General features: G+C 45.9%; 2 protein-coding genes across 9 annotated transcripts in view; both read left to right on the forward strand.

The window, feature by feature from the left end:
• The window catches only part of TPM3 (tropomyosin 3), a 32,996-nt gene extending 25,631 nt beyond the window's left edge, over nt 1-7,365 (forward strand). For 4 of the 8 annotated variants that reach the window (XM_067539267.1, XM_067539266.1, XM_067539273.1 and 1 more), the window contains one exon: nt 3,733-4,625. In XM_067539267.1, coding sequence (XP_067395368.1) covers nt 3,733-3,812 — 80 coding nt within the window. In that variant the 3' untranslated portion in view covers nt 3,813-4,625. Of the gene's footprint in view, nt 1-3,732; nt 4,626-5,534 lie in introns of those variants that run through there. The other 4 variants (XM_067539264.1, XM_067539262.1, XM_067539270.1 and 1 more) reach the window with 1 other exon arrangement.
• A 3,321-nt stretch (nt 7,366-10,686) lies between these two features.
• NUP210L (nucleoporin 210 like) overlaps nt 10,687-25,052 on the forward strand; it is a 46,915-nt gene continuing 32,549 nt past the window's right edge. The window contains exons 1-13 of the mRNA XM_067539277.1: nt 10,687-10,955; nt 12,188-12,324; nt 12,884-13,015; nt 13,937-14,030; nt 14,640-14,790; nt 16,979-17,111; nt 17,630-17,788; nt 18,363-18,431; nt 20,050-20,156; nt 21,484-21,621; nt 22,738-22,875; nt 23,750-23,905; nt 24,826-25,024. Coding sequence (XP_067395378.1) covers nt 10,687-10,955; nt 12,188-12,324; nt 12,884-13,015; nt 13,937-14,030; nt 14,640-14,790; nt 16,979-17,111; nt 17,630-17,788; nt 18,363-18,431; nt 20,050-20,156; nt 21,484-21,621; nt 22,738-22,875; nt 23,750-23,905; nt 24,826-25,024 — 1,882 coding nt within the window. The remainder of the gene's footprint in view (nt 10,956-12,187; nt 12,325-12,883; nt 13,016-13,936; nt 14,031-14,639; nt 14,791-16,978; nt 17,112-17,629; nt 17,789-18,362; nt 18,432-20,049; nt 20,157-21,483; nt 21,622-22,737; nt 22,876-23,749; nt 23,906-24,825; nt 25,025-25,052) is intronic.

Below are 25,052 nucleotides of genomic sequence, written 5' to 3' on the forward strand. Positions count from 1 at the left end.
AAGCTGAGGGGTGTAGAAGCCAATGTATGAAATCAGTGGCCATCTCTTAGCCAAAAGGCTTTTACAGAAGGTTTGGGGAATTGCAGAAACTTCACATGGGGGTGTAGTACGGGGGTTCACAGCCGCTGGTAGGAAACATCACACTGCAAACACCCGCTTCATTTGGCTTACAGAAGTTACTAGCATTGTTTGATAATAAACATGACCTAGGTTGAGAATTGTCTGCTGCCCATGGTGGCTCATCAAATATTTGCCATCTCTTTCCCTGTTCTTGGACTTGTTTCACTTTGCCCTGCAAGTCATGGTGTAATGTCAGACATCATTCTTCATGAACCAGATCTCAGTAACTGGATGAGACAAGGTGGCCCGTAGTTCATAAGGCTCAAGACTTGCCCCAGCCTGCTGTCACTTCACTCACCTGCTCTTCAGTTATGTAGCCCCTTCCAGTCCACTCAATTGGACTACAGCAGCACCAATCAGACTGAGTACCACTTGGCAAGGAGCCATGCAAACAGTATGAGAGGCCCTTTCTTGAAAAGGCTACACTCTAACTTGTTGGGATGCAGCTATTATGCTTTGAAGCTCTAAGATGCTGAAGTTTTCCTGTTGCATCATACGAAGACATCTGCACTATGCCTTGTAACCTTAATGCAAGGCTCCTTAGCTGCTCTCAAGCTAACAGCTGCAGCCTCACCAATTTAATGAAGGACAAGTAACTAGTCATCACAATGAAATCTTTGCCCTGGGAAACATTCCCTGCTTGTCTGACCCTGCCACTCATGCATGGATGAGTTAATGGCCCTAGCTGACACTTAAGAATATGCATGGGGAGGTAAAGTGCCATTACACTTCCTGCCCTGGAACTAAACATTCTCACTAGGGCTGGGGAGGCTAGTGGCTGTATTTGAATGTACAGCTCTAGGTGGCTCCCCTGGGGTCCACCTTTTCACTGTAAAGTGAAACAGCCAGGGGCTGGGGTGTCAGCAAGGCCCTGTCCCTGCTAGTCATTCTAATGACATCTGGCAAGTAGTGAGTGGGTGCCTGGGTGATGCAGTTTCTGATCTGGGATTGTGGCCACTTTAGGGTCTGACAGGCATGGCTGCAGCATGTATAGGCTGGCTAATGAGCTCTCCACTGGGAATGCTGTCAGTGTGGAGAAAGTGACCAGAAAACCTGTCTCATCTCCAGAGAGGCAGGGCTGGGGGTGTTTCATACCAAACAGTCTGGCTGACATGGGCTCAAGACCCAACTTGTACTGTCTAGTTGCTGAATTCTCCTCCCTGGGGTCTGGGCAGTAAATGAACTTGGAAAAATCCATTTGGTTCCTGCCTCTGCTTCCCAGAGTGGCAATGGCTGTGGCAGTCACCTTAAAAAGCCCTTTTCTGGCTCTGTTGCTTGAGGCCACAGGCGGTTACTCACATGGGCACTGTATTGGTCATGCTGCTTGTCTGCTGTGGCAGACACTCAAACCTCACCAGGGTGAGCCATCTGCCCAACCAAGGGCTGCCAGGAGCCTGGGCTGCCAGGAGCCTAGCCTGCCTTGAAATGGAACAGGACGTTGGTCCCAGCAAGCGGGTTCTAGCTCCCATCCTCTGTCGGAGTCAGTGTGCTGACCTGTAGTCTAGGGCCTAAGTCCTGTTACAGGTCACTGTAGAATGCTCTCCTGAAACCCATAGCATTCAGACCACACAAACACCCCCCCCCCCCCCTCCAAAAAACAAACCTATAATCAGAGACTGGATATATTGGTTATAAGTGTGGAGTCAACAGATGCTCCAATTAACTACAACTGGCAGTTCCTGTGCTACTGCAGCTTGCTGATCTAAAGCTGCCTTGTTGGGGATCATTGCAATAGCTTTCAAGGCTGGAGCCAATCTGAAATCTGATTTTAATCTCCTAATGTTGGCCTGCCCACTAATTAGAGCAAACAGCAGTCTGAGGGCAGCAACCACTTTCCAACTGATCTGTGTAAACCCTAGAATGATTCCCCCTGCCTGCCCCGCCCCACTGCATGTTGCTTGATTCAGGGGGGTGGGCAGAGGAGGATAGCTTGCAACTTCCTCCTGACCCCAGCATGCTGACGGGACCATTAGAATTCCATTATCAGAAAGGGGGTTCAGTGGGACTAGGAGGAGCCTGCCCCTCTCAGGGCTGCTGACCTCTGCCTCTTATAAGGGTCACATCCTAGGGGCCTGCACTTGGAGTAGGTTAGCAGTTTCTGTTGACCAGGGCATAGCAGTATGATCTTGCTGCTACGGTGCTGTTAACAAAACTGTCCCCTCCATCAGTCTAGCACCACTGCTTCCTTCCCCCAGTAAGAGGTGGTACTGATAGCTCCAAGGGAATCCTGTGCCATCTATCAAAAGATGGGGTGGGGGGGAGTGGGACAGGAGGGTGTTCATTAAATAGAGACATTCAGAGGAGTTGCCATGGGATGCAAAGAGGCATCTCCAGTAACGAGGCTTTGCAGCTAAAGTTGTGTTTGTAGTCTTACCCGGCTGGACCCTGCTCAGTATGGAAAGTGCTGGATGGGGCCCTCCAAAGGGAAGCCCAGGCTGGTGTAGGAAATCTCTCATTCCTGACCAGTGCGGTGCTAGGTCCTGGCTGGCTGAATTCCAGCTTTACTAACTACACTCTCACCTGGGTCCCTCCGGCTCAAGCAGGAGGAGCTCCTCTGAACAATTCCTGCCACTCAAATGCAGCCACCAGATTTGAGTGACTGCTCCCACTCCAAAAGAGGCCAAACTGTCCTAGGCCATCAGCAAGTGAAGGCTGTTGGGTCCTTCCCAGCACCCCATGCCTGAGCGTGGCAGCTCTCTCGCTCTGTTGGTGAGCTCAGCTAGCAATGCTCTGCTAGCGCATGGCTCTGGAGTCCAGCTCTCTGATTTTCTGTAGTCTGTTGGCTCCCATGAATTGACTGCTTATTGAGAAGATCAGCTACCCTTGCTCTGAGACTTCCAGCATCTCCATCTCCTGGTGCTGGTGGATCCTAGATGTGGGGCTGGCAGGTCTCCCTTAGGGTACTTCTGTGGCTGTTGACCCCTCTATTGGTTCTGTGCTGTTCAACAGCAGGGGCCTGGAATCAGCCTCTAATTTTCAGTTCTGTTTGAAAGCAGATGAGGCTTTTGGTTCTGTCCATATTCTGAACCCATCCTGAGCTGCTAGCTTGACCAAGGCCTGGACAGTGAATGCTGTGCCTAACCCTGTTTGAGGGACACTTGGGGGAAGCTCCTAATGCCCATGTCTCTGGAGACCACATCGATTTCTGGGTCACATGGCTGCCTTTTCCCTCTTAAACTGTACAGCAAGCAAATGGGATTGCCTGAGGGCTAGTCTTGATGTAGCCACATGCTTCCTGAATTGCTTACACAGCCAAGTGTCTCCAAAGGCCCTCCTGCCACTCGGCGTAAGGAACACAAATAACCTTCAGGCTTCATCTTCCAGGGATATCCTTCTTCCTTCCTGTGCCTTCGTAAACTCTGCAACGCTTCTTCCATTTGGGCCGCACTTGGCTTCTACCACAGGCTTTCTGAGCTGAAAAGCAAGTTAGCCAGGCTGGTCTTATTCTGTCTCCACTGCTTCAGTCTATAAAATGAGCTGTGACTGATGGTCCTTATGCCACGTGTTAGGCACTGGTTGTATGACTTGCTCATCTTGGCACTCTACTAACCTCCCCTTTCTCTTTTTTCTCTCTTCCTCTTGTTTCCCCTAATCCTCCTGTCGCTGATGCAGAGCGCCTGTACAGCCAGCTTGAGAAAAATCGCCTGCTCGCTAACGAGCTGAAGTTAACGCTGCATGATCTGTGTGACTGAGAAGGGGGCCCACTAATGACACTAACCAAGCTTATTGTGAGCACCAGTCCTGTGGACCACAGTGAAATCTGATCATTCTTAACAAACTGGCAGATTTTCAGACTTTGTGCAATTACTGCTATTTAATGAGGCAGCTGAAGTCTATCCTCTAATGTACTTATCTGTTAAAGGTAACCTCTGTTCTCAGTGCATAAACCCCTCGGACTGTAATTCTGCCTGAATCTGATCACTCGGGCAGTTACTCCACTAGTGTGGTGGGGAGTCCCTGGCTTCCTAGTAGAGCCAGAATAGCAGCCCCTAGGCAGATGTGATTTGGGGGGTGCGGGGGGCAGGCTACCTTGAGTCCTGTGTCCATTAGACAATTTGCTGTAGATGCTGCTCTTGACCATATCTGATGTCTAAGTGCTGTGGCTGATCTAACTTACTGTGTGTACTGAATGTCTGTAGGATCTGCTTCATGGATTGATGGCTGTTTCTAATAATAAACCACTGACCTCATGGTCTGTAAGACAACTGCAAACCTGTGATGTTTTCATAAAGTCAAGTTCCATCCAGAAGGCCTGGGGAGAAGCCTGGTCATTGCTAAGTCCATGTGGACTGGGGTATGGTCAGGCAGGTACCACAGCTGAGATTGCAGATGGATGGGAGTGGAGGGGCATCTTGGGAATGAGTTATCCAAGGATTTACTGAGTTGGAGGCTGTGGCTGCAGTTGCTGTGGTAGGAGGCATGTGTAAGCATGGCAATAATCCCCTGGGGAGTCTGCTCAGGGGAAAAGCCTAAAGATACTGGAGTCCATGTGTCTTGGGCAGAGCTGCCTCTGCAGTGTCAGAGACCTTGGCTCCTTGCATCGACTCTGACCTTCAGGATGGTGGAGTACTGCATGCAACTTCTCTGGCTAACCAGCAGCGGTTACAAGTCTCCCTGGTGTAAGTCTGTGTGTGGGGCTAAGTAGGCAGCCTGTTGCAAACTGTCCAAATCTCTGTAACTGCTCTACAGCATGCACAGTGCTCCTGTATGTTGGTATGCCAGGGCTATTCTCCAAATAAGGCTGGTCCAAAACACTGGTCAGCTGTGGGATATTGACTTTCCTGGCTTCTGAAACACCTTGGTCTCCAGGGCAGATTGACCAGCATCCCATTGCCTGCTGTTGACCTAAAATAGTCTCCTTCCTCAATATGTCCTCTTTGGAGAGGCAGTGTTCAGCACTGAGGCGTGCTGCCCAGTCTAGCTATTAGCAGGTATTCACATGAACTTTCTGCCCAGGTGATCCCCTGGAGGGGGGGCCACTTTGTCTGTGGCTGACAGGAATTGCTCTAACTCACATGTCTCTTGGACTTGAATTTGTACCAGTATCCCCAAGCTCCTGTCAGGCAAACAGCCACAGTCTCTGGGCTTTGAGATCTGGAAAGGTGACGGGTGTAATGTTGAAGCAGTGGGAGACCTGGGGGAGACTAGCTTCAGTCTGATTCATCTGCATGCAAAATACTGAGTGGCAATAGCTGAAGGTACGTTGAGATCTCGCTGTGCGGGAGGCACCATCATTTCAAGAGGCAGAGGCCAAGAACCATGCAGAAAACGCCTCACTTGTGGCTGCAAGTGGCTCTGTATCGAAGTCTAATGAGGAGCTAACACAAAGCATTGTGCTGGGAATGAGTTCCTGCAGGTCTTGGCACGGACTGTCCCTATCTGACATGTAACTGTCAAATTCTTCCTCCCACCAGATAAACTGAAATCTACCAAAGAGGAGCATCTCTGCACGCAAAGAATGCTGGACCAGACCCTACTGGACCTGAACGACATGTAAAGGATCCCTGCCATCGCCTCTGCCCCACCCAGCAACTCACTGGGGCCAGCTCAGCCCAAGCTGACCTCTAACCCCAGGGCCCAAGGGCTACCGTCTCTCTTGCCAATTTGACCAAACCACCTTCTGCCAAGTCACCTGGGCGTTAAAGGTCACCGGGTTGGGCAGAGCCTTAAGCCGCACATTATTAAGGGAAATACAAACAATGCAATAATGTTTGGAGAACATGTGAGGTGTACACATTTTGTAACTTTTGTAGCAACCATTGTAAACATTCCAAATAACGCAGGCTCACAAGCTGTCTAAAACGATGTTGGCTTTAAAATTTGATATTCACCTCTTTGCTCATCAGCTCTGGTCCCTTTTTGTCTTGCTGCCAGGGAAAACAGAGGTGGGATAGTTCAAGCTCTGGCTGCTGAATTAGAGCAGCTTTTGCTGGGATCCTCTCTGAGGCATGAACGCAGCCTGTCAGAATGGGAACTCTCACAGAAGGAGTCTGCCCAAAAGGGCCATTCAGTTTCTCAGCTTTAAGGTTCTCTCCTTGCATCAGAGAGCTGTTGGACAAAGAGGATCGCTTTCGTTTTTAAAAGACCAAACCTGTTCTCTTTGAATACTCATGAATGGAAGAATTAGTCAGATGGGCCTCTTCTCACTTTTTGTGTCAGTCATTCTCCCCTCAGGCTACGGACCAGAGAAACAGGCAGCCCCTCTAACCCATTGCTCCCCTGGTTTTGAATCTACCTTCACTAAGTGCTTTTGCACTGAGCTTTCACTCATTGCTGATTGTAACAGCTCACGTATAAAACAGTCTCTTGTTTGAAGAGCTTTGCTTACACTGAAGGGATCCCCCTTCAGTCCCCCTCTCAGCCAGGAGTGCTCTTACTGTCTTAAATCAGGGACAAGCCCCACCTTGCAGTGCATTCATTGTTTGGAGTTCTGTGCGTGAGGCACAGTAGTGAGATCTGTGTGAGGTTTGCATTGTGTAGCTTAGAGGCTTGAGAGATGGCTCGTTGGTTGTGGTGGTTTTAGGGGCCAGTTGGAGGAAACCCCCTCAAGTGTTTTGATACTAAAATTGAAAATTGTCTTATACTGTCTTTTGAAATAAACGAACCATTCCTGCCATGCTGTTTTTAGACACAATGGGCTTTGATTGAAATAAAGCTGCTCTACATCCATCGGCACCTTCATGTTGTCAAAGATGGGGATGTGCATGACCCAGGCAATAGTTCTTCTCATCAGTGGCACCTGAGGGCAGGCCCACTCCCTACAAGGGATTTCCAGGCAGGCTCTGCCAGGTACTAAGAGTGGCCTGCTTGTGCTACTGCACACTCCAGTGATGCTCTGTGAGCATCCAGTGTCACCTGGAGCGTAGCCTAGTTCTAGGGCCGCAGGGAAGCATAGAATTGTCCATCTAATGTCTTTCCTGCATTAGCACGTCAAGATCGCAATAGGATGGGAGACCTGTACCAACTCTCACTCAGCGTCGGTCTTTAAAGCAAGATCCCAAACTAAACCTTGCCACAAGGGAGAAGGAAGGAAAACACATCTCCCTCCTCTGAAGTCGTGTGTTCTGACATCTTAATCATGCTGCACGGTGTGGGAGAGCAGCCCAGTCTCCAGGGATGGGAGTTATGGTTTGTTTTTTTGTTAGTCTTTTGAGGGAAGGCCCAGATTGTTTCTAACACCAGAGTAGCTGGTCCTTAGGATGGAAGTACCCTCTTGGTGTGAGGACTAACTTTTACTGTGCTGCAGGCTCTATCTTGACATGCTTGGGTCATGAAAGGTATCTCATACATGCTGCTAGCTAGCAGTTGTGGCAGCTGCCACTGCCCTTTCAGCCTGCCCGGATCCTATAGCCCAGCATTTTAATGTCAATTTCCTGTTTCTCGCTTGTACTAAGCACAGGAACTATAGTCCCTACCCCTCAGCAGTGGGTGTTACAGCCATGCATTCCTCTAACCCTTCTGCAAAGCAGAGAGAGCAACCAGTGTAGCTGCAGGGAGCTAGAATCCATCCCTTTTCTAAAGGGCTGTAGCTACAGGAAGGTTAAGCTTAGACCCCTCAACAGTGTCTAGGTACAAAAGCTGAGCTCATGTTCGCTATCGTGTTCAACTCTTCCTCCTAAAACCAGCTGTCTTACTTTAAGGCAAAACTAGCTCCCTACCACTACCACAAAACCTGTTCAAATAGCTGCTAAACCCCAAAAGGGACAAACTCCAGCACCCCCTGCAAAAATGAAAATCCAACAACCCTGGGGACAGCGAGTAAACCTACCTGATCGATGGTGCCAGAAGAAATGGCTGGAAACTAAACGGTCTCCTGGGCCCAGCTCTGTACAGGTGGAACAGGGGCCAGCTCTAGGCATGTCTAGGAGAGCACACCAAGGGCTGTCCCTGTAAGGAAGTGGCTGAGTGATGGGTTGCTGTTTAAAATGCTCCTTTTCTGAAGAATAATCCGTTCTGTTCTTCCCCCTTTCAGCCCATAGCAAAAAAGCAGCTTCCTAACTCATTTAGAATTTCTCTTTAAAATACCTTCACTTACCTACCCCTCTTCTCCTTTTCATGTGGCCTAAAGCCCTTCAAGAAATTGTTCATGAGGATTTTAACACAGGCAGTTGCTGACCTATTTCAAGCTAGAGCAACTTGTTTGTTTTTTCTTTCCAGAAACATGAAAATGTTTCAGGTGTGACCATTTCAAAGAGCGCTACCCTGTTGTAGCTACAGGGCTTGTTTTCCTCTTGGTTTTCTCTGCAATTCTCCTGTCACTATACAATGCACTTTAAGGGAGATGGCTACTGCCTGAGAAGCAGCACTAGCTAGCAGCAGTAACTAAATGAGAACAGAGAGTGGCCATAGGGGGGCAGACCAATGGTCCATCTAGCCCAGTATCCTGTCTTCGGGTACTGGCCAATGCTGCTTCACTAGATGGATAGGGAGAGAGGGAGTTGCTTTCCTCTCTAGCCCTTGCCTCTGATTAAAGTGTTGCTGTGCTAGGTGTGATTCTAATGAAATATAAAGAACACAGGCAATTCTACAGCTGGCTTTAAATTCCACCTGGGAACTCAAATGGCTTTGGAAAACATACTAAGGGCTAAATAGGACCATATGTTGCACATCTAACTAGATAGCAGAATCTCATTGTGTCGAGAAAGTAAATTAGAACAAGATTTTAGTGCTGGCTTCCACTGTAGCTCAACAATTAAAGCAGGGGGTTGGGGACCCTAACTCTAGGCGAGTTAACTGGGTGTGGAGCAACAGGAGCGAGCCATTGCTGGTATATGAAACTAAAGACCTGACCTTTAAAGGTTAGCAGAAGGTTAACTGGAGGGGCAGCTGTGAAGATGCTGTGCTGACTTACTTGCTGGAGAGAGACATGCCCTCATTACAGCCCTGACTGCAGTAAAAATCACAGCCTTGTTTGGTCAGCTGGAGATGTTTTCTTAAAGGGGTGGGGGAGAGGAAAAAAATCACTTTAGCCAACTGAGGCAGGCTCCAAGGGGGAAGCGAAGTGTGGCTGGGCCTGGCCCCAGCATTGCTTCTGTTGCCACTTATACCAAGGTCTCCTAAAGATCAAATTGCAAGGAATTTTGGTGGTGTAGGTAGAGGGCCAAGCCCATTCCCTGCCCCAAAAAGCTTTCAGTTGTAAGATGAGAAGACATTGGGTGTCCAACAGCTAGATCAGCTGCAGGGGAGCACAGGGGCCATGTTATAATCACAGAACACAGGGTGATTGTCTGTGCTATGCTGATTTCTGCTTGCCTTTTGCATTGAGCTCAGGGATTTCCAGGCCTTTGCATAGACCTTCTCTTCATCACTAGCATTTGTCCTGGCTCTCCACCTACTTCATTTCTGCCACCACCTCATGACTCCTGTTCTTGCTGCCATATCCCCCTCTGCTCATATAACAGAGAGCTGCACAGGTAAATGGGTTGAGAACCCCTGCCCTAGATACATGAACTAGAAAAGAACAAGCCCAGATGAGTTCTGCAAGCGTGTGCTTTCATTCTGCTGTATGGGACATCTAGAGGCTGCTCTGAGAATGCTTCCAAGACATTTGGGTTTGATTGTATTAAGTCCCAACTAATTTGTGGTATTTCTCAGAACGCCAGTGTCTGAAAGCACATCGGGGGGGGGGGGGGGGATGACGACGACTCAGCTGTTGTTTAAAAATCAATGATCTAGCCCTCACAGTTAGAGAAACTTGAAGATATGACCTGTATAACTCAACAGCTCAGAAAGTAAGTAATGCAAAATGTATTTTAATATCCTGCTTTGGGGGCCTGACTTGTGAATATTAAGAACTTTGGACTGGCAATGGGATATTGCAGCAAACGAATTAAATATCTTCAGCATTTTACTCGAGCTTGTGCCTCTCTTCACCCCATATTTTCCTTCCCCCACTGTCCTCACATGTCACCTCCTTCCCCAGGCCCAGTATAAAATAGCAGGACTCCTCCTGTTGTCTTAACTATCATTTGGCTCAGTGATGCTGTTCCCTGAGCCTCAGTCAGCCTGAAAACTTCCAGTGTGTTTCCTAAATTGTATACCGAGATGCAGCTGCCTCTGGTGCAGAACTGGGCTGCTGGCAGGAACGTACCCACAGGCAAGGGGAGCAGGTTATTTTTTGGCCCATGAAAGTGGCAAAGGGCTGTTTAATGTGCAGGCAGAACAGCCAGCCCCTGCGTCCTAAGGTCCCATCCAAGTTAATCCCGCACCAGACCCCCCTGGGAACCAGTTTTGCAGCCGGGGCGTCAATTCTGGCCCTGCCGTTTGGAGCACAGGCGAGGGCACAGTGCAGCCCCGAAGCCAGCCTTCCGGATCCCCGCAGGGCCCTGCGCGCGAGCCCCCGGCGCAGTCCCTCCAGCGCTGGGATTCGAACGTGTGGCTCCCCGGATACTGGCCGAGCGTAGCGACGCTAACTGACGCCCCGCCCCCACGCGGCCAACCGGCGCGTGGCTGGCTCACGCGCCCCGACCCTAGTGGCGCATGCGCAGGTGTTGGCCTACGGAGCGGCAGGTGGGAGCCGACGCACGCGCAGTGGGACACGCAGAGCCTAGCGGGCGGCGGCCGCGCATGCGTAGAGCAGCTGCATGCCCGCGCGCGGGAGCTGAGCCCTACGGCAGCCGCCATCTTGTCCCGCCCACTCCCATCGTCGTCCGCAGCATGAGGCTGCCGACTCCGAGCCGGGCCCGAGTCCGAGCCCTCCTGCTCCTCCTCCCCTTCCTGCTGCAGCTGGGCCCCGCCCGCCCCTTCAAGCTCAACGTGCCCAAGGTGCTGCTGCCCTTCAGCCGAGAGCTCCGCGTGCCCTTCGTGCTGGAGGCCGAGGGCGGCTGCTACGCCTGGTGAGGGGCCGGCGGGGCTGAGGGAGGGGGCCGGCGGGCGGGGCCTGTATGACTGGGTGGGGCTGGTGGGCGGGGCCTGGGGAGGGGCCTGTCGGGTTGGGGTGCGGCGCGGCCGGGGTTCTTGGGGGCTGGGCTCAGTGGGTTGGGGGAGCTAGGCCGGGTGATGCGGGGAGGCCCTGGGGGAGAAGGGGAGCGTGGGGCTGGCCCGGCCCGGCCCGGCCCGGCCCGGCCGAGAGAGCTGGGTCCTTGGGCCGTGGCTGGCTGAGTGCGGCCCTGAGGGAGGCGGGGAGGCTGGTCTGTCTGTGGCAGTTGGTTAGGGGCAGGAGGAGCTGGCCGGCGGTAGCAGGGAGGCTCGGGGGGCTCAGGCCTCTCTTCAGGCGGAACCCGTGGGGAGAGCAGCAGCTGAGCCTCTGTGGGGAATAGAGAGGTTTGGCCTTCGGGGGAAGTTATGGATAGAGGGGCCGCACTCTTGGGGGCGTGGGGGTTGTGTATGGGCTTTTGGAGGGTTCGAGGGGTCACAGCCCGTGGGGGAGGCTGGGCCCGTGGGGGAAGGGTTGCCTCCTTTGTTTGTGTTTGGTCTGAGCCCTGTGAGAGGCCAGATGATCTGGTAGGGGGTTGGTTCGGTGTTCTCCTTACCCTGCCAAGCCCTTATCATTCATGTATGCCTCTGGACGTTGAAACGGATCAAAGGAAATGCCATTGGCATGGTGTCTTTGTTAGCCCACAATGTATTGGTAAGACCAACCCTCATGTGGGACTGAAGAAGAGGTTGGACATCTATAGGGATGACGAGAATATCCAGAATTGCAGCACTGAATACTAATTCCTGCTATGAGTTATGAGTGATGTGCATGCCAAAAAAAAAAAAAAAGTGCACACATTTTGGAAATGATGTAACCCTTATTCCTTAGGGCTTAAGACAACCTCTAACTGTTTCTGGTTAGGAAGAAACATCTCCTGGGAGTGGGCATTCCATGGCTGCCTGTTGAAGGGTTTCTCACATCCTCTGAAGCAGCTGGTACTGGCCGTTGTTGTGGGACACAGTACTATTCTAGATGAATCACTAGTCTGATCCAATAGGGCAGTTCCTATGGTTCCTATCTATCCTAAGACACCTCTTTATTTTGAGTTGCAGTGCCATGTTGAATTAATCTAGCATATGCTGAAAATACCTTTTTTTGTCCAGATAATAAAAATATGATTAAAAGAATCCCAATCTTTCTGTTTTCCAGGTATTCTACACGTCATGATACAGTCACCATTGAGCCAATTTACGAGAATGTTACCACTTGTTCGCAAAAAGCTTTACTGTCTACTCAGTCTACACAGGCCACAAAGCTAAGCAGTGTTGTTATAGCTGAGGAGCTTGGTAGGTGGATTAAGAGCAGCATGATAGGGAGAAATCGGGTATCTAGTAGGGACTTCCAGGGCTGTGTAGAGCCATAGAAGTTAGAGATAGAAAAGGCTCATTAAACCATCCAGCCCTTCCCAAAGAGACGCATGCAGGATTGGTCACTATGGTACTAGTGCTCTGTCCCATCTAATTTTAATAGCTCAAGATGTGGAACTGTGGTCTATTTCATTATTCGTTTCAAACTCACAGATATGACTGATGTGCATGCAAAATGAGTTACGTACAGGAGGCACACCACAGTCTGTATGTGACTCAAGGAAGGATAAGAACAAAAAGTATAAAAGTGTATAACATCCATGCTTCACAGTTCCAGAATGGTCTTACCAGGGATTTTGTTGAGGAACTTGTGCTTTTTGGCAATGGTGCATCCTCTTCCTCCTTCTCCCACTGATTTAAAAATTGCCACTTTCTTTTTGTTGTTGTTGTTTTCAGTAGTACTACCTTAAGATTTGGGAAACCAACATAGCTTATAGGATGTTGAATTAAGGGACACTCATTTATTCTCACATTTTAGTGACAGGCCATTTACTGCGTTGTGACATCATTGTCGATATGATAAACAGTATTGAAATTATCTCCCGAACTCGAGAAATCTATGTGGAAGATTCTCCACTTGAGTTAACCGTGAGAGCTCTGGATGTTGAAGGTACTGTACACAGGACAAAGTGCTGGGGCATCTCCCAGGATTAATCTCTACCTCTTGAGAACCAAATATGCCCCTTAATCTTTGTTTTTTAAGGATTGTATTATGATATGTAGCAGATTTTGTTCCCACCCCCAATTTAGAAATTTTGGGGCCTATCACAAACCCCTATAATATTCATGTACTACCTAGTTTTCAGGCAGAGGAAAATGACTGTTTCTAACTTGTTCATAAAATATTTTAATATGAGCAACATGAGAATTTATTGTACTTCTGTTTATCTTTTGTTTGGGGTGCATGTAATGACTGCTGAGAAAAAGTAGTATTCCCACTTAGTGTGAGTGCAACAACTCTGTGACATTGCAAGGCTCTCAGATGCCACACTAATGAACCTGGTATAAAAACCTAGATAACAATAGCCAGAATTCTTGTTTTCTGCGCTATTGTCCCCAACCACAGAGCTGATTTACTAATAATTGTTTAAAAGTGTTGTATGCTCATTCCAGCTGCATGAAAATAAAGGAATGTTCTTTTCATCCTAGTTTGTGTTTTGTCTGCATAACTATGGGTTTGTGTGTCTGTGTGTAGGGAGAAGTTGGATATGGTCAGAAATATTTTGGAACATAATGGGCATGGGCAAGTGTACAAGATTAAGAAGGGAGAGTTGTCATCAGAAATATTCCAAACCTGGAAAACGGGCCTGTGGCCTGTTTGTTCACAGTTCTGTAACTGGATGTAAGAAGCAAGGAAGCATAAGGACAGTTGGTGGTGGCAGCATAGTGATGATACAGGGTTTTCCCTGGGCTCACAACAGTAGACAATAGAAGATAGATTAACACTTAGCTGTGTATGCCCCCATACCTAAAAACATATGTATTCACCAGCACATGTTTCTGAATCTGTCTGTTTGGTTTCTGTCTTCAGGAAACACATTCAGTAGTTTGTCAGGAATGACATTTGAGTGGAGCATTGCTAAGGACGATGACATGGAAAGCTTAGAACTGTCTAGCAAAATTAGGTAACTATATTTAGAATGACTAATAAATACCTGTCGTCCTAGGATCTCATAATGGGGTAGGAAGTCCTGTTATCCCCATTTTACTTGTGGGTGAATGGGAATACAGAGAAGAGAATTGATCTTCTCAAGGTAACAGTGAGTTAGTGATAGGCCTGGGTATAGAACCCAGGAGTTCTGATTTCCAAGTTTGTGCTGATTCTTGCATCACACAGTAGTACTGCTGCTGGTAGAAGTCAGATGCAGCAGAAGCTGGTTGAAAGTATACTTGTGGTCTGAATATCTGTAATAAGTAGACACTGAGTGCAGGAGGGTGGGGTCTGTAGAGGATTAGCTTCAGATAGTGGTGTAGATATTACCTTACTCTGTTCTATTATCATGTACATCGGGAGAGGTCTGTTAACTCCCTGACTTGGTGATTAATGGATGTACACAAATCAACATAGAAGTTTTACAGGGGTTTTATTCTGGCTAACATTGGTCCTTATTTCGTATAATCCTGTAAGGTTCACTCTTTGATTACAAAAATATTTTTATACACACTGAAAATATAAACTGAAATGGTCAGGGAGATCCTTTTCTACCTGTAAAAGCCTAGTTTGGTCTTTTTAGGATTTTAAAATACTCTGAAGCAGATTATTCCCCACCAGACTACATTGTCGAGATGGAAAGAGCAGAGAAACAGGGAGATAAGATTCTGGTATCAGGTATCAAAACTGGTGCAGCTATCATAAAGGTCCGAATACAGGAACCAATTTACAAGGTGAATTCTTACTGTAGATTTCCACCTTTAAACAAAACGTGTGTCTTAGGTAGATTGCAGTTTCAGGCATATACTTTTTAAAATTGTATTTTCTTTATCATCAGTACCATTTTGTTTTTCAAAAGTTATAGGCAATGACACCATTCAAACCATTTTCCATTTAAAGTGAATACATTTGGACAGTTTTGATACTACAGTATTGAGAAATAAATTGATACGTAAATCCCTAATATTTAATATACTCATGGGTTAAGAGGACACTCAGTTAAAAAGTCACATTTTTGTCTGAACTTGTTTTGTCTGCTTTTGTTACAGGCAGCACCTAAGACTACTGTAAATAAGAGGTTGGAGAAAAATACGTGTGGTTTTTTTTGTCAGTTGGTTACTACATTTGTTACAATTGGTGGATATCAGTTTCACTGTTATTTCCCCCAAAACAATTCAAATTTCATTAGTATTTTTTCCTGGCTGGTTATGGGAATCTTTCACTCAGCAACAGAAGAAAGAAAAACATTTATAAAATAAGAATATGTGCTTGTAAAACCACAAAAATTAGCAAGAGGACTCGGGCAGATGTAGTATCTGAAACTACTTTTAGTCTTTCTTTTAATTAACTAAAGCATAGTTTCTCAACCTGTGGTACAGGATACGGGAGACACAGGCAGGGGGTACGCGGCGAAAAACCCTGTAAAGGGAGGCAAGCAGCAGCCGCTGACTTCTGGGGAGGTAGGAGGCAGGCAGCAGCTGGCGGCTTCTGGGAGAGGCCGGCAATGGCAGCCGCCAGCTTCCTGCCCAGTCCCCCCTCCTAGCTGGGAGGTAGATAGCAGCTGCCCCAGTCCTGGGAAGCTGGGTGGCAGCCACCGGCTTTTTGGGACACCGGGCAGCAGCTGCCCATGTCCCAGCTCCCAGGTGGGAGCCCAGCAACAGCCTTCTGTGCCCTGCGAGCTGGGTTCACAGCTGGCTGGCTGCCACCCATGCTGCGGCTCTGAGCCGAGAGACAGCCTCCCGCGCCCTGACTTGAAGATGGGCAGCAGCTGCCTGACCACATCCCTGGGTCTCAGCCTGTGTGAAAGTCTCCTCCACCCCAGCTCAGAGCAGGTGGCAGTCACCCATCTTCCGGGCTGGCAGCCAGGCAGCAGCCGCCTGCAACTTGCCCAGGTGGCAGCTCTCCTCCCTGGCTCAAAGCCTGGTGCCCAGAAAGCCAGGCGGAGAGCCCAGCGGCTTGCCCACTCCTGGAGCCGGGCTATACCTGCAGGCTTACTTGTCAGTTTCACTGCTCTCCTTGTATAGTGAAATTGAGAACGATGACAGCCCCAGAATTTACCAGTATAAAAGTGTTGAGGGGCTCACACAGTGTGATTTGCCCCAGGCCTGCACTCCCCTAGGGACGGCCATGGGGAGCACTGCTATCCACTTGGGGCTGCTAGTGCCTGCTCAGACCTCACAAGTTCCCGCCTGTGTGAGGAGAACACCACGTGACCCCGCCATCAGGCCATAGTGATTGGCTGGTGTTGACCTTTGTTCCCATATCGAGGGAGAAGGGGAGAAACAGCAGGGGTTTTGTGATCTGCCACACAGCACTGCAGAACTCAAAATTCTGCTTTATGAGAAATACAGTCGTCCAGTGGTAAAGGGGGCAAAGATTGTATTTCTCAGAGTGGAAAATTGATGTTGGGGTACTTACTAAAATTTTCAGAAATTAGGGGTACTTGCTACTTAAAAGGTTGAGAAACACTGGACCAGAGTTCAGTCTGACCATCCCTTTAAAAGAAAATTACCACATTTTACTGTATCTAGCAGATAGAAGGTTCAAATGGTGAGGCACTTCTTCCCATGAGTAACTGAAATTTTATTTTAAAATATTTTTAATAATAGAGTTTGCATTTTGAAATCTGCTGCTGGTGGCCCTCTTGCTGAAAAATGACATGGTGATGTTGACAGGGTAGGATGTCTAGTTGCAGAGTTTGACACTGACCAGTTTCCCTCTTGCTTCTGACGCGGGTTTCACAACCATGGCAAATCTTTTACCAATTAAAACCAAGCATTATGTTTAAATAATACTTTTTAAAGTTCTACCTTGGTGGTTTAAACCTATATTGAAGCCATGTGGGAACTGCCCTCACACATATTTCTATCCAGTGTTTGCATAGTAGTAGTAAGCTTCTGATTTTTATCCGTCCTCCACTAGAAAGTAGCTGCTGCACTGGTGCGTCTCTTGGTTCTGGAGAACATATTTCTTGTGCCATCCTATGACATTTATCTTCTGATTGGAGCCTACATTAAGTACAAAGTTGCTAAAATAGTACAGGGAAAGATCACAGGTAAGTTCTTTTTTAATACCTCCACGTTTCCCAAAATCTTAGTTTTGCGCACAGATGGTATTTCACTTTCCTGCAGTGGCTGTTCCTGACTAATGGGGAAGCCAGGGTTAAACTTAACTCTGTAACCCAACAAAGGAGACATTTTCCCTGCATGTCTGATGTCCCTTGTGATGGATCTGGTTTCCTACAGACAAACTCAGAAGTCATAACATCAGTGGATGCCTCTGTAGAGGCCTAATGACTCTTGAGTGGAACAGTGCTTCAATCTCTTTCAGTAGAAAATTTGATCTAGATACTGGCTGCATTTAGTATTAACCAACCATGACTGTCAATGCTTGAACACAGCTATCTGACAGGCTTCAGGGCTAACATACCTCTACCCCTATGGAGAATGGGAGGAATTACTTCGCTGGTTGCCAGAAGCCCAAATTTGTACCTTTATAAAGAAAGAATCTTGTGTAAAGCAGAAGTAGATTATTGTGAAATAACTATTTTTAAAAGTAACTGATTTCCTGCAGAAGTGGAGTTGCCTCTTGAACATTATGAGCTTGAACTGCATGACCACATTCTTACACGTGGTGGTTCTGAGCTTACTCCGGTGGCTAAACTGGATAAGGACACAGCCACTGTTACTGCAAGGCAGTTGGGACAGATAAGTCTTGTCTTTGTTCATAAAAGTATCCTTTTAAATAAAGTTGTAAACATGTTAGCTGCCTTTGTTACTGTGGCCATTCTCTTTTAAGCATGTCAGATCTGAATTAAGTGAAACCATATTTTGGAAAGGTTAGACATGCAAAGCAGATTTGGTTGGGCCCCATCCTGCAATGTCTTGGAGAATTCTGTAACTTCCTCCTCCCTCAGGAAGATGGATTTTTCTTCTTCAGCCCCTATCCCTTCTTCGAGCTGGGCATGATGACATACTCATTCGTCCACTTCAAGGTCAATATCATTGGTTCTTTGGATCCAGTTAACAAGCAACTATCACTCACCTCTTAGCTCAACTCCATCCCCTCTGACGGTTCTGGAATGAGAATGAGACTCCTTGCCAGGTTCACAGTCCAATGAAGTCAATAGAAAACCCCCCACTGACTTCAGTGGAAGTTGACTCAGGCCCCAAGTTCCCACACTTGTGGGTAGAAGGAGTCCAAGGATATGTGGTTTGATTAAAGGTTTATTTACTCCCATACCTCCCTCCTGTGTATTTGGGTTTTTTACAGTAACACTGAATTCCTTCCTTATATACAAACTAAGATATTCACATGCGAGCTGCATCGGGACTTCCAAACTGCACTATCTATGTCGTAGAAGCTGGATTTATAGGTAATTAATCAGAATATAAACTTACTGGTTCAGGCTATTGACCAATAAAATGTTTTTTGTTTTTTTTTTAAAGTGACTTAATTATTATATGATAGTTTCAGAGGGGTAGCCGTGTTAGTCTGTATACAGTAAAACCAACGAGAGTCCTGTAGCACCTTAAAGACTAACAAATTTCTGTGAGCATAAGCTTTTGTGGGCTGCATCTGACAAAGTGGGTTGCAGCCCACGAAAGCTTATGCCTGCAGAAATTTGTTAGTCTTTAAGGTGCTACAGGACTCTCGTTTTTGTTATACGATAGTGTTGCTCATGTTGGACTGTTTTACATCTATTACACAAAACCTACTGTTCTTATTTGTAAAGTGCTGTGTAAATTTGCAGCCCTGTATATGTGTTTTATTTAATAATGAATGTGAAAAAAACTTCACGTAGTTTTACAGAAAACTTTATATACATGTTAAAGAAAATAACCCCATGCTATTTCAAGCTTCTGCTTGTTAATTTTTGCATATTTTTGTTTGTTGTATACATCATTTAGGGCTATTTTCAAACAATTAGGTGCTAGAAGGTTAAAAACATATGTTATGGTCAAATTCCAACTTGGATAATTACATTCCACTTACCTGAAGTATTTTCATTTGTGTACAGTAGATCACTTTTTGTCCTGTCTAGCAACGTTGAGTGTAGTCAAACATTTGCCATGTTTTACACGACTGCATTAATTGACAGACAGTGATTCTCTTATATACACACACACACAATATATTTGATTGTTTCATATAACACACTTTTGAACCTTTATGAATGAAATGCCTTCTGTAAATGAAGAGATCATTCTCACCATCAGTTAGCCTCACTTGGTGAAAGAAAAAGGTCATGATAGTAAGATGTGAGTGTCTTACTGAAAAAGCGGACTTTGTTTGTCTCCGTCCAAATGCATGGACTTGAAAATTCAATCTTGCTTAATCACAACCTAGAAATCTAGCCAGTTGCCTGCTTTGTAATTTAGAGGATTTAGTTAAACTTAAAGATTAATGGCACCGAATGGACACCGGAAATAACTGGTCTCAGTTACATTATGAATCTGTGCAGTTGCGCTATATTATTAAAAGTAACTGCTGTTTGCTGAGCTATTTTCCATAGGAGAGTTGTCTGGTGCTCAAGAAGTGTTGACTGGATTGTTTAAGGGATGGGTAATGGATCCTTTTAGACCACAAGTTCTCATCCAAAGTAAATTCATAGTGACCATAAATTACCACTACCTGATTGGCTGTTGAGCCTCCATTCACTTAGCAGTGAAAAGATGCCTGCATCACAAAACTCATCACCACTATTGACACTAGTTTGCCCCCTTGCTGGCCTAGGAAAGAATGTATTCTTTATTCAAGCTTCCTTCTTCTGTAAGTGGTCCAGGGTAGGAGTAAGGAGCATTGTAGAGAAATTTGCATTTGCTGTTGCCTGTACTCTACCATTTAGGGAATAAAAAGGCAACTGCAGTCTTCAAAACTGTTAATCCAGCACCTTTCACCAATGTTAAATTCACAAAACTGAAACCTAGCTGGTTTTTTGTTTAAAAATGGTTTTCTTTCTTTAATCCACTTTCTTTTACATTTTATTTCAGGTTTCACTGTTTACCCAGGAGACAGGTGGGTTCTAGAAGTGAAACAAACGTATACAGTCACTGTTGAAGTGTATGATAAAGCCAGCACTAAAGTCTATTTATCTGATGTGAGTATGTGTAAAATTAAAAATGTGAGCATCTCCTAGGGAAGGGTCTGTTGTGTTTTCTACCTAACAGACCCTCATCCGCAGCAATTGAGGGATTCAGAGCTGTTCAAAGTCTAATTGGAAATAGCGTATTCTTCTGATATTTAGGATTGAGAAGTATTCAGGTCTCTGGAATTCAGCTTAATGTGATGTTACTAAAGAGAGGATAACTCTTATTTTCAAATTTAAACTACCATCTTTATTTAGAAGCTGTAGTGTTCTAATAAATGTAATTTTTTCTTACACCTCTACATCTAGGAGGGGAGCCTCAGAACACGGGGAGTGTCTGCTAGGAGAAGGAAGCCTGGTGTATTGAGAGGAAGGATATTTCAGTGGTTGGGCACTAGCCTAGCAGTCGCAACTGGATTCAGTTCCCTGCTTTGCGACAGACTTCCTGTCTGACCTTGAACAAGTCATTTAGCTTCTCTATGCCGCAGTTCCTCATTTGTCAAACATGGGGGTGATAATGCAGCCCGCCCTCACAGGGGTGTTGTGAGGATAAATACATTAAAGATTGTGAAGTGCTGTGTGAGGTGCTGATTGAAAAGTGCTATATAGGAGCTAGGTCTTCTTGGTTATGGTCCAAGCAGTCATGGAGTCAGGAGCTAGCTGCCTTTGGCTCATAGCATGACCTGGTGGAAATCACTTAAACCTTCCTGAGCCTTTGGCTTAGTACACGTTTACTGGGAAATTCAGTGGCAGTCGACTCTACGTAGCTTGCGTAACTCACGTTGACTTACTGAATCCTCTTCTGTGCGCCATCTCCACTACACTGCGCCAACGAGAAATGTGTTCCTGTCGACGCAGCACCACACCTTTTGAGGAGGTGGTTTAATTGAATCGACTTCCGGATCAATTGAGCGAGTCTTTGCTGCCGCTCAATCGATCTAGATAGATTGATCTGACGGCGGTGAATTTGCCGCCTTTAGTGTGTACATACCCTTAGTTTCAGTGTCATTAAAATGGCAATGACAGTGTTTTCTTAACTCACAGGGCTTTGTAGAGATTGTTATTCTAACAGGCCATTTCCTTTAGAAAAATTTTCTTCAGTCCAATACAGAAACCAAAGTTGGATGACTGGTGCCTTCATTCACCCTAACCTAACTATATCCAGAATGCACTCCCTGCTTATAGCTGTTTCATAACTGCATTAGCTTCTGAACTCTGGGAACACCCAACTTGTGTGTGCTTGCGGCCTTACAGAATTCTCTCTCTGTATATGTCTTGCGATTCTTCTGATAGAAAATGGATCCAGTTTCCCTGATTTCTGGTTTTTGTTGTTTTGCAGAACCTCAGAATAACTCACCAGTTTCCCAAGGAGTATTTTGAAGAGTTCTTGTCTTCTGTCAATGGTTCTTACCACATAGTTCAAGTCCTGAAGGATGGCATCACAGTAATAAAAGCTGCCCTGGTATCTGTTCTACAGGTAAGAGGTAAAGGTTGTACCTTTCCCTTTCCAGAATTCGCTGTTCCTTATAGAGTTGATCCAGTGACCATTAAACTGAGTGGAAAGACTACCGTTGACTAACGAAGCGAGTTATTCTTCTCATGTAAAAAATCTTACTTAAAATCAATGACAATAACAAGTAAAATGAAACGAACTATTAAGCATTAGTTGTAGAGGACATATATTTTTAGTGTATCAAACCTTCTCTGTTCAATTCCAGGCTTTAGTAAATGTGTTATATAGGGGAGATTTTGCAGGAGTTTGCTTAATGTGCATGGATTAAGACCACGTGCAGCCCTTGATCTAGAGAACACCTCTCAGTGAACTGAGTGGCACTAAGGATGGTATATGTCTCTTGGATTGATAGTCTTGACTAAAATGAATGATTGGATTAGCCCCTTAAACTGGCTGGTTGTTTCTGTCCAGTTGTAATGTTCTCTTCTAGATGGTTTTGAACAAATGAGCGGTCTTGGTGTAACTAAGTAGCTGGGATTCTTCTACCCTTCCTCTAAACTTGACATGAAGTGCAGTTTAGTGTTGTTTCTTCTCCTGTAATTCTCTGCTTATTTGTTCTATAGATCATGCCAAAGGGAGCATTAAGGGCTGCTTTTACAGTGTTTTGTTCTGCATTAATGCCGGTGGCAGCAGTCTTCCTTTTTTGAAATCTAGATTTTTGCCCCTTGTACCTTTGTTTGGTGACATACTGTGAATTTCTCAGTTGTGTAGTGTTTGATTCTCTCCTCTAGTTTTACACATGAGGCAATAGCTGTTGGGAACAGCTGGAGGTATTGTTGCTGTTGTTGGGGAATTTTGATTAAGCTTATACAAAAAAGAAAAAACAATGGACTTGAAGCAGAAACATAGCATTCCTTATTCCCACCTTGTTTTCCAGGTAATCAGTACAAATAGGAACCATTCTTTCTTCACAGTGTCAAATCTGTGAGCAGCTTGAAGGGAGGAGCATGGTGTGCATTGTCTGCACATGCTGCCCCATGCTGTTGCCTCCTTGTTCCAGCAGCTAAACAGTAGTTTACCACTTTTGTGAGTGAGGCCTCTTTGCTTGAAAGATTATTGTTCCTTGTTTTGTGCCTGTAGGCTGGCTCTGAGGATTATTTACCTATCCCTATAAGCCATGAACAGGAGGTGAAGATTCACCTTCCCATCAAGCTGACACCCTCCTTCCTCGCATTTCCACACCATCCCATGGAAATCTTGTATCGGCATAAAGTCCAGGTGAAGTATACTATGGCTTGGAACATCAGGAAGACCTCTTCAATATGAGAGCCCCTTCCAAAAGAAAAGCTTATTAATTATTTTTAGCAAAATAGAGACCCTGTGAGTATCCTCAGTATTGAGTGAGAGGGTGTGATAGTCTGGGTTTCTTTGCTAGCCTAATAATGGGCCTGATCTTGCACCCATTAAAATGAAGGGCAAAATGCTCACTGAATTTATTGGAGACAGGACCAGCCCCCATGCTAGCAATATCACAGGCAGATCACTAGTGCTTTCCTTTAACCTCTCTGCAAGCCCCACTCCTCCTCACCAGGCTTGTTTGTGCTGTCCCTCTTTCACAGGTGTGACATTTTGCCTTTATCCTAAACTGCTCCTTCTGACTCCTGTTTTTCCAAGGGTTTGTCTTCTATTATCTCTTCTTTTTTCCTTCTTTGTTGGTCACACGCCCGTGTTTCTGGCACCTCTTATCTTTAGTCTGGCTACACAGCCTTAAAGCCAACTAGATTATTGTAGTATAGTCAATTTTATTATCTAAGCCGCTAGAAAAGGGCAGAGACAACTTTTTTTCACTATTCTATTCCTGGCTCTGGCACCGTGTGTCATTTGTATCAGTCAGGTTTGTACTTTCCTACCTCATCGGGGGATTAATGAATGTTAGTAAAGTGCTTTGAGCTCCTCAGATGAAAGGAACAGTGGAAATGCTGTTGTTACTTTATTACTGTATTTTTACACTGAGTGGTGTTCCACTGCCAAATCAACTCAAGCATACATTTTGCCAAAGAACTAACACTAATCTTGATCGCCTTCCACTTCTAGTACTTTCATTAATGGTAATCTGCATTGTTTACCTTTTATATCCCATGCTGTTTCATAGGTAGAAGGAGGCAGTGGCAATTTCACATGGACCTCTTCCAATCAGACTGTAGTCACAGTCACCATAAAAGGAGTAGTGACTGCAGGAGTGGTCAGAGGGCAGAGCACAGTACAGGCCAGAGATGTGCAGAACCCCTTCCATTATGGAGAAATACAGGCAAGTCCTTTCCTGACAAATCTTGCTTCAATGAATGAGGTGGTCTCTTATCCAGGTTTAGAAACCTGAAACTCTTATCTGAAGAGCAATGCTGATGATGGGCGCCTGCTCAGAAATGTTGGATTTCATTCTCCTCTGAATTATGCTGCAGTTCAACACTTCCAACGAGTTACCCCTGATACTGGAGTGAGTAGAATCACACCCCAGTGGTGTTGGTGGTTGTGAAGCACAGGCTTCTTATCAACATATTTACAATTGTCTGCTGAGCACAAAAATACAGTAGAACCTCAGAGTTACGAATGTCTTGGGAATGGAGGTTCGTAACGCTGAACAAAATGTTATGGTGGTTCTTTCAAAAGTTTAAAACTGAACAATAACTTAATACAGCTTTGAAACACTACTGTGCAGAAGAACAATGCTGCTTTCCTTTTATTTTTTTAGTAGTTTATATTTAACATTTTATTGTACTACATTTGCTTTTTCTCTCTCTCTGTGTGTGTGTGTGTGTGTGTGTGTGTGTGTGTGTGTGAGTGAGTGAGTGAGTGAGAGAGAGGCTTCCTGATTGTGTACTTCTGGTTCCAAATGAGGTGTGTGGTTGACTGGTCAGTTCGTAACTCTGAGGTTCTCTTGTTTTAAGATTTATTTGGGTCGGGGTGCTTGGTGCTGTATAGTAACTATAAAATCAGCTGTAACTTAAGCTCTTAAACCTGTATAGTGAAATTCTGCCTATATGATTAAGGCTGCAAGTGGGAATTCAGCTTCTAAGCCAGAGGTGGCTTCCACTTTTATGTATTCTGACTGCCTGTCGTGAGGGATACTGGGTTTCCTTCTTGAACCTAAGACACTGCAGTGACACAATTCTAACCCTGGGTGAGCTTAACTCTTCCTACTTTGCTGTCTGAGACTCTTTGTCAGTGCAGGTATATGTATTGAAGCTGACAAAGATGGAGATTTTGCCATTTCATGCAGACATTGAGATTGGCCAAATTTTGGAAGTTCCACTCATGATGTACCACACAGATAGGGAGACAAGGGAGACCATTGCTTTTACTGACTGCTCCCTCTTAGCCCTGGACATAAGCATGGATAAACAAGGAGTCTTCATCCTTGCTGAAGAGGGTAAGATAGACGAGTTTCAAATTTGATC

This window comes from Emydura macquarii, unplaced genomic scaffold, assembly GCF_026122565.2.
Source record: "Emydura macquarii macquarii isolate MOO-44397 ecotype Brisbane River unplaced genomic scaffold, CSIRO-AGI_Emac_v2 contig_527, whole genome shotgun sequence".
NCBI classification, from domain to species: Eukaryota; Metazoa; Chordata; order Testudines; family Chelidae; genus Emydura; species Emydura macquarii.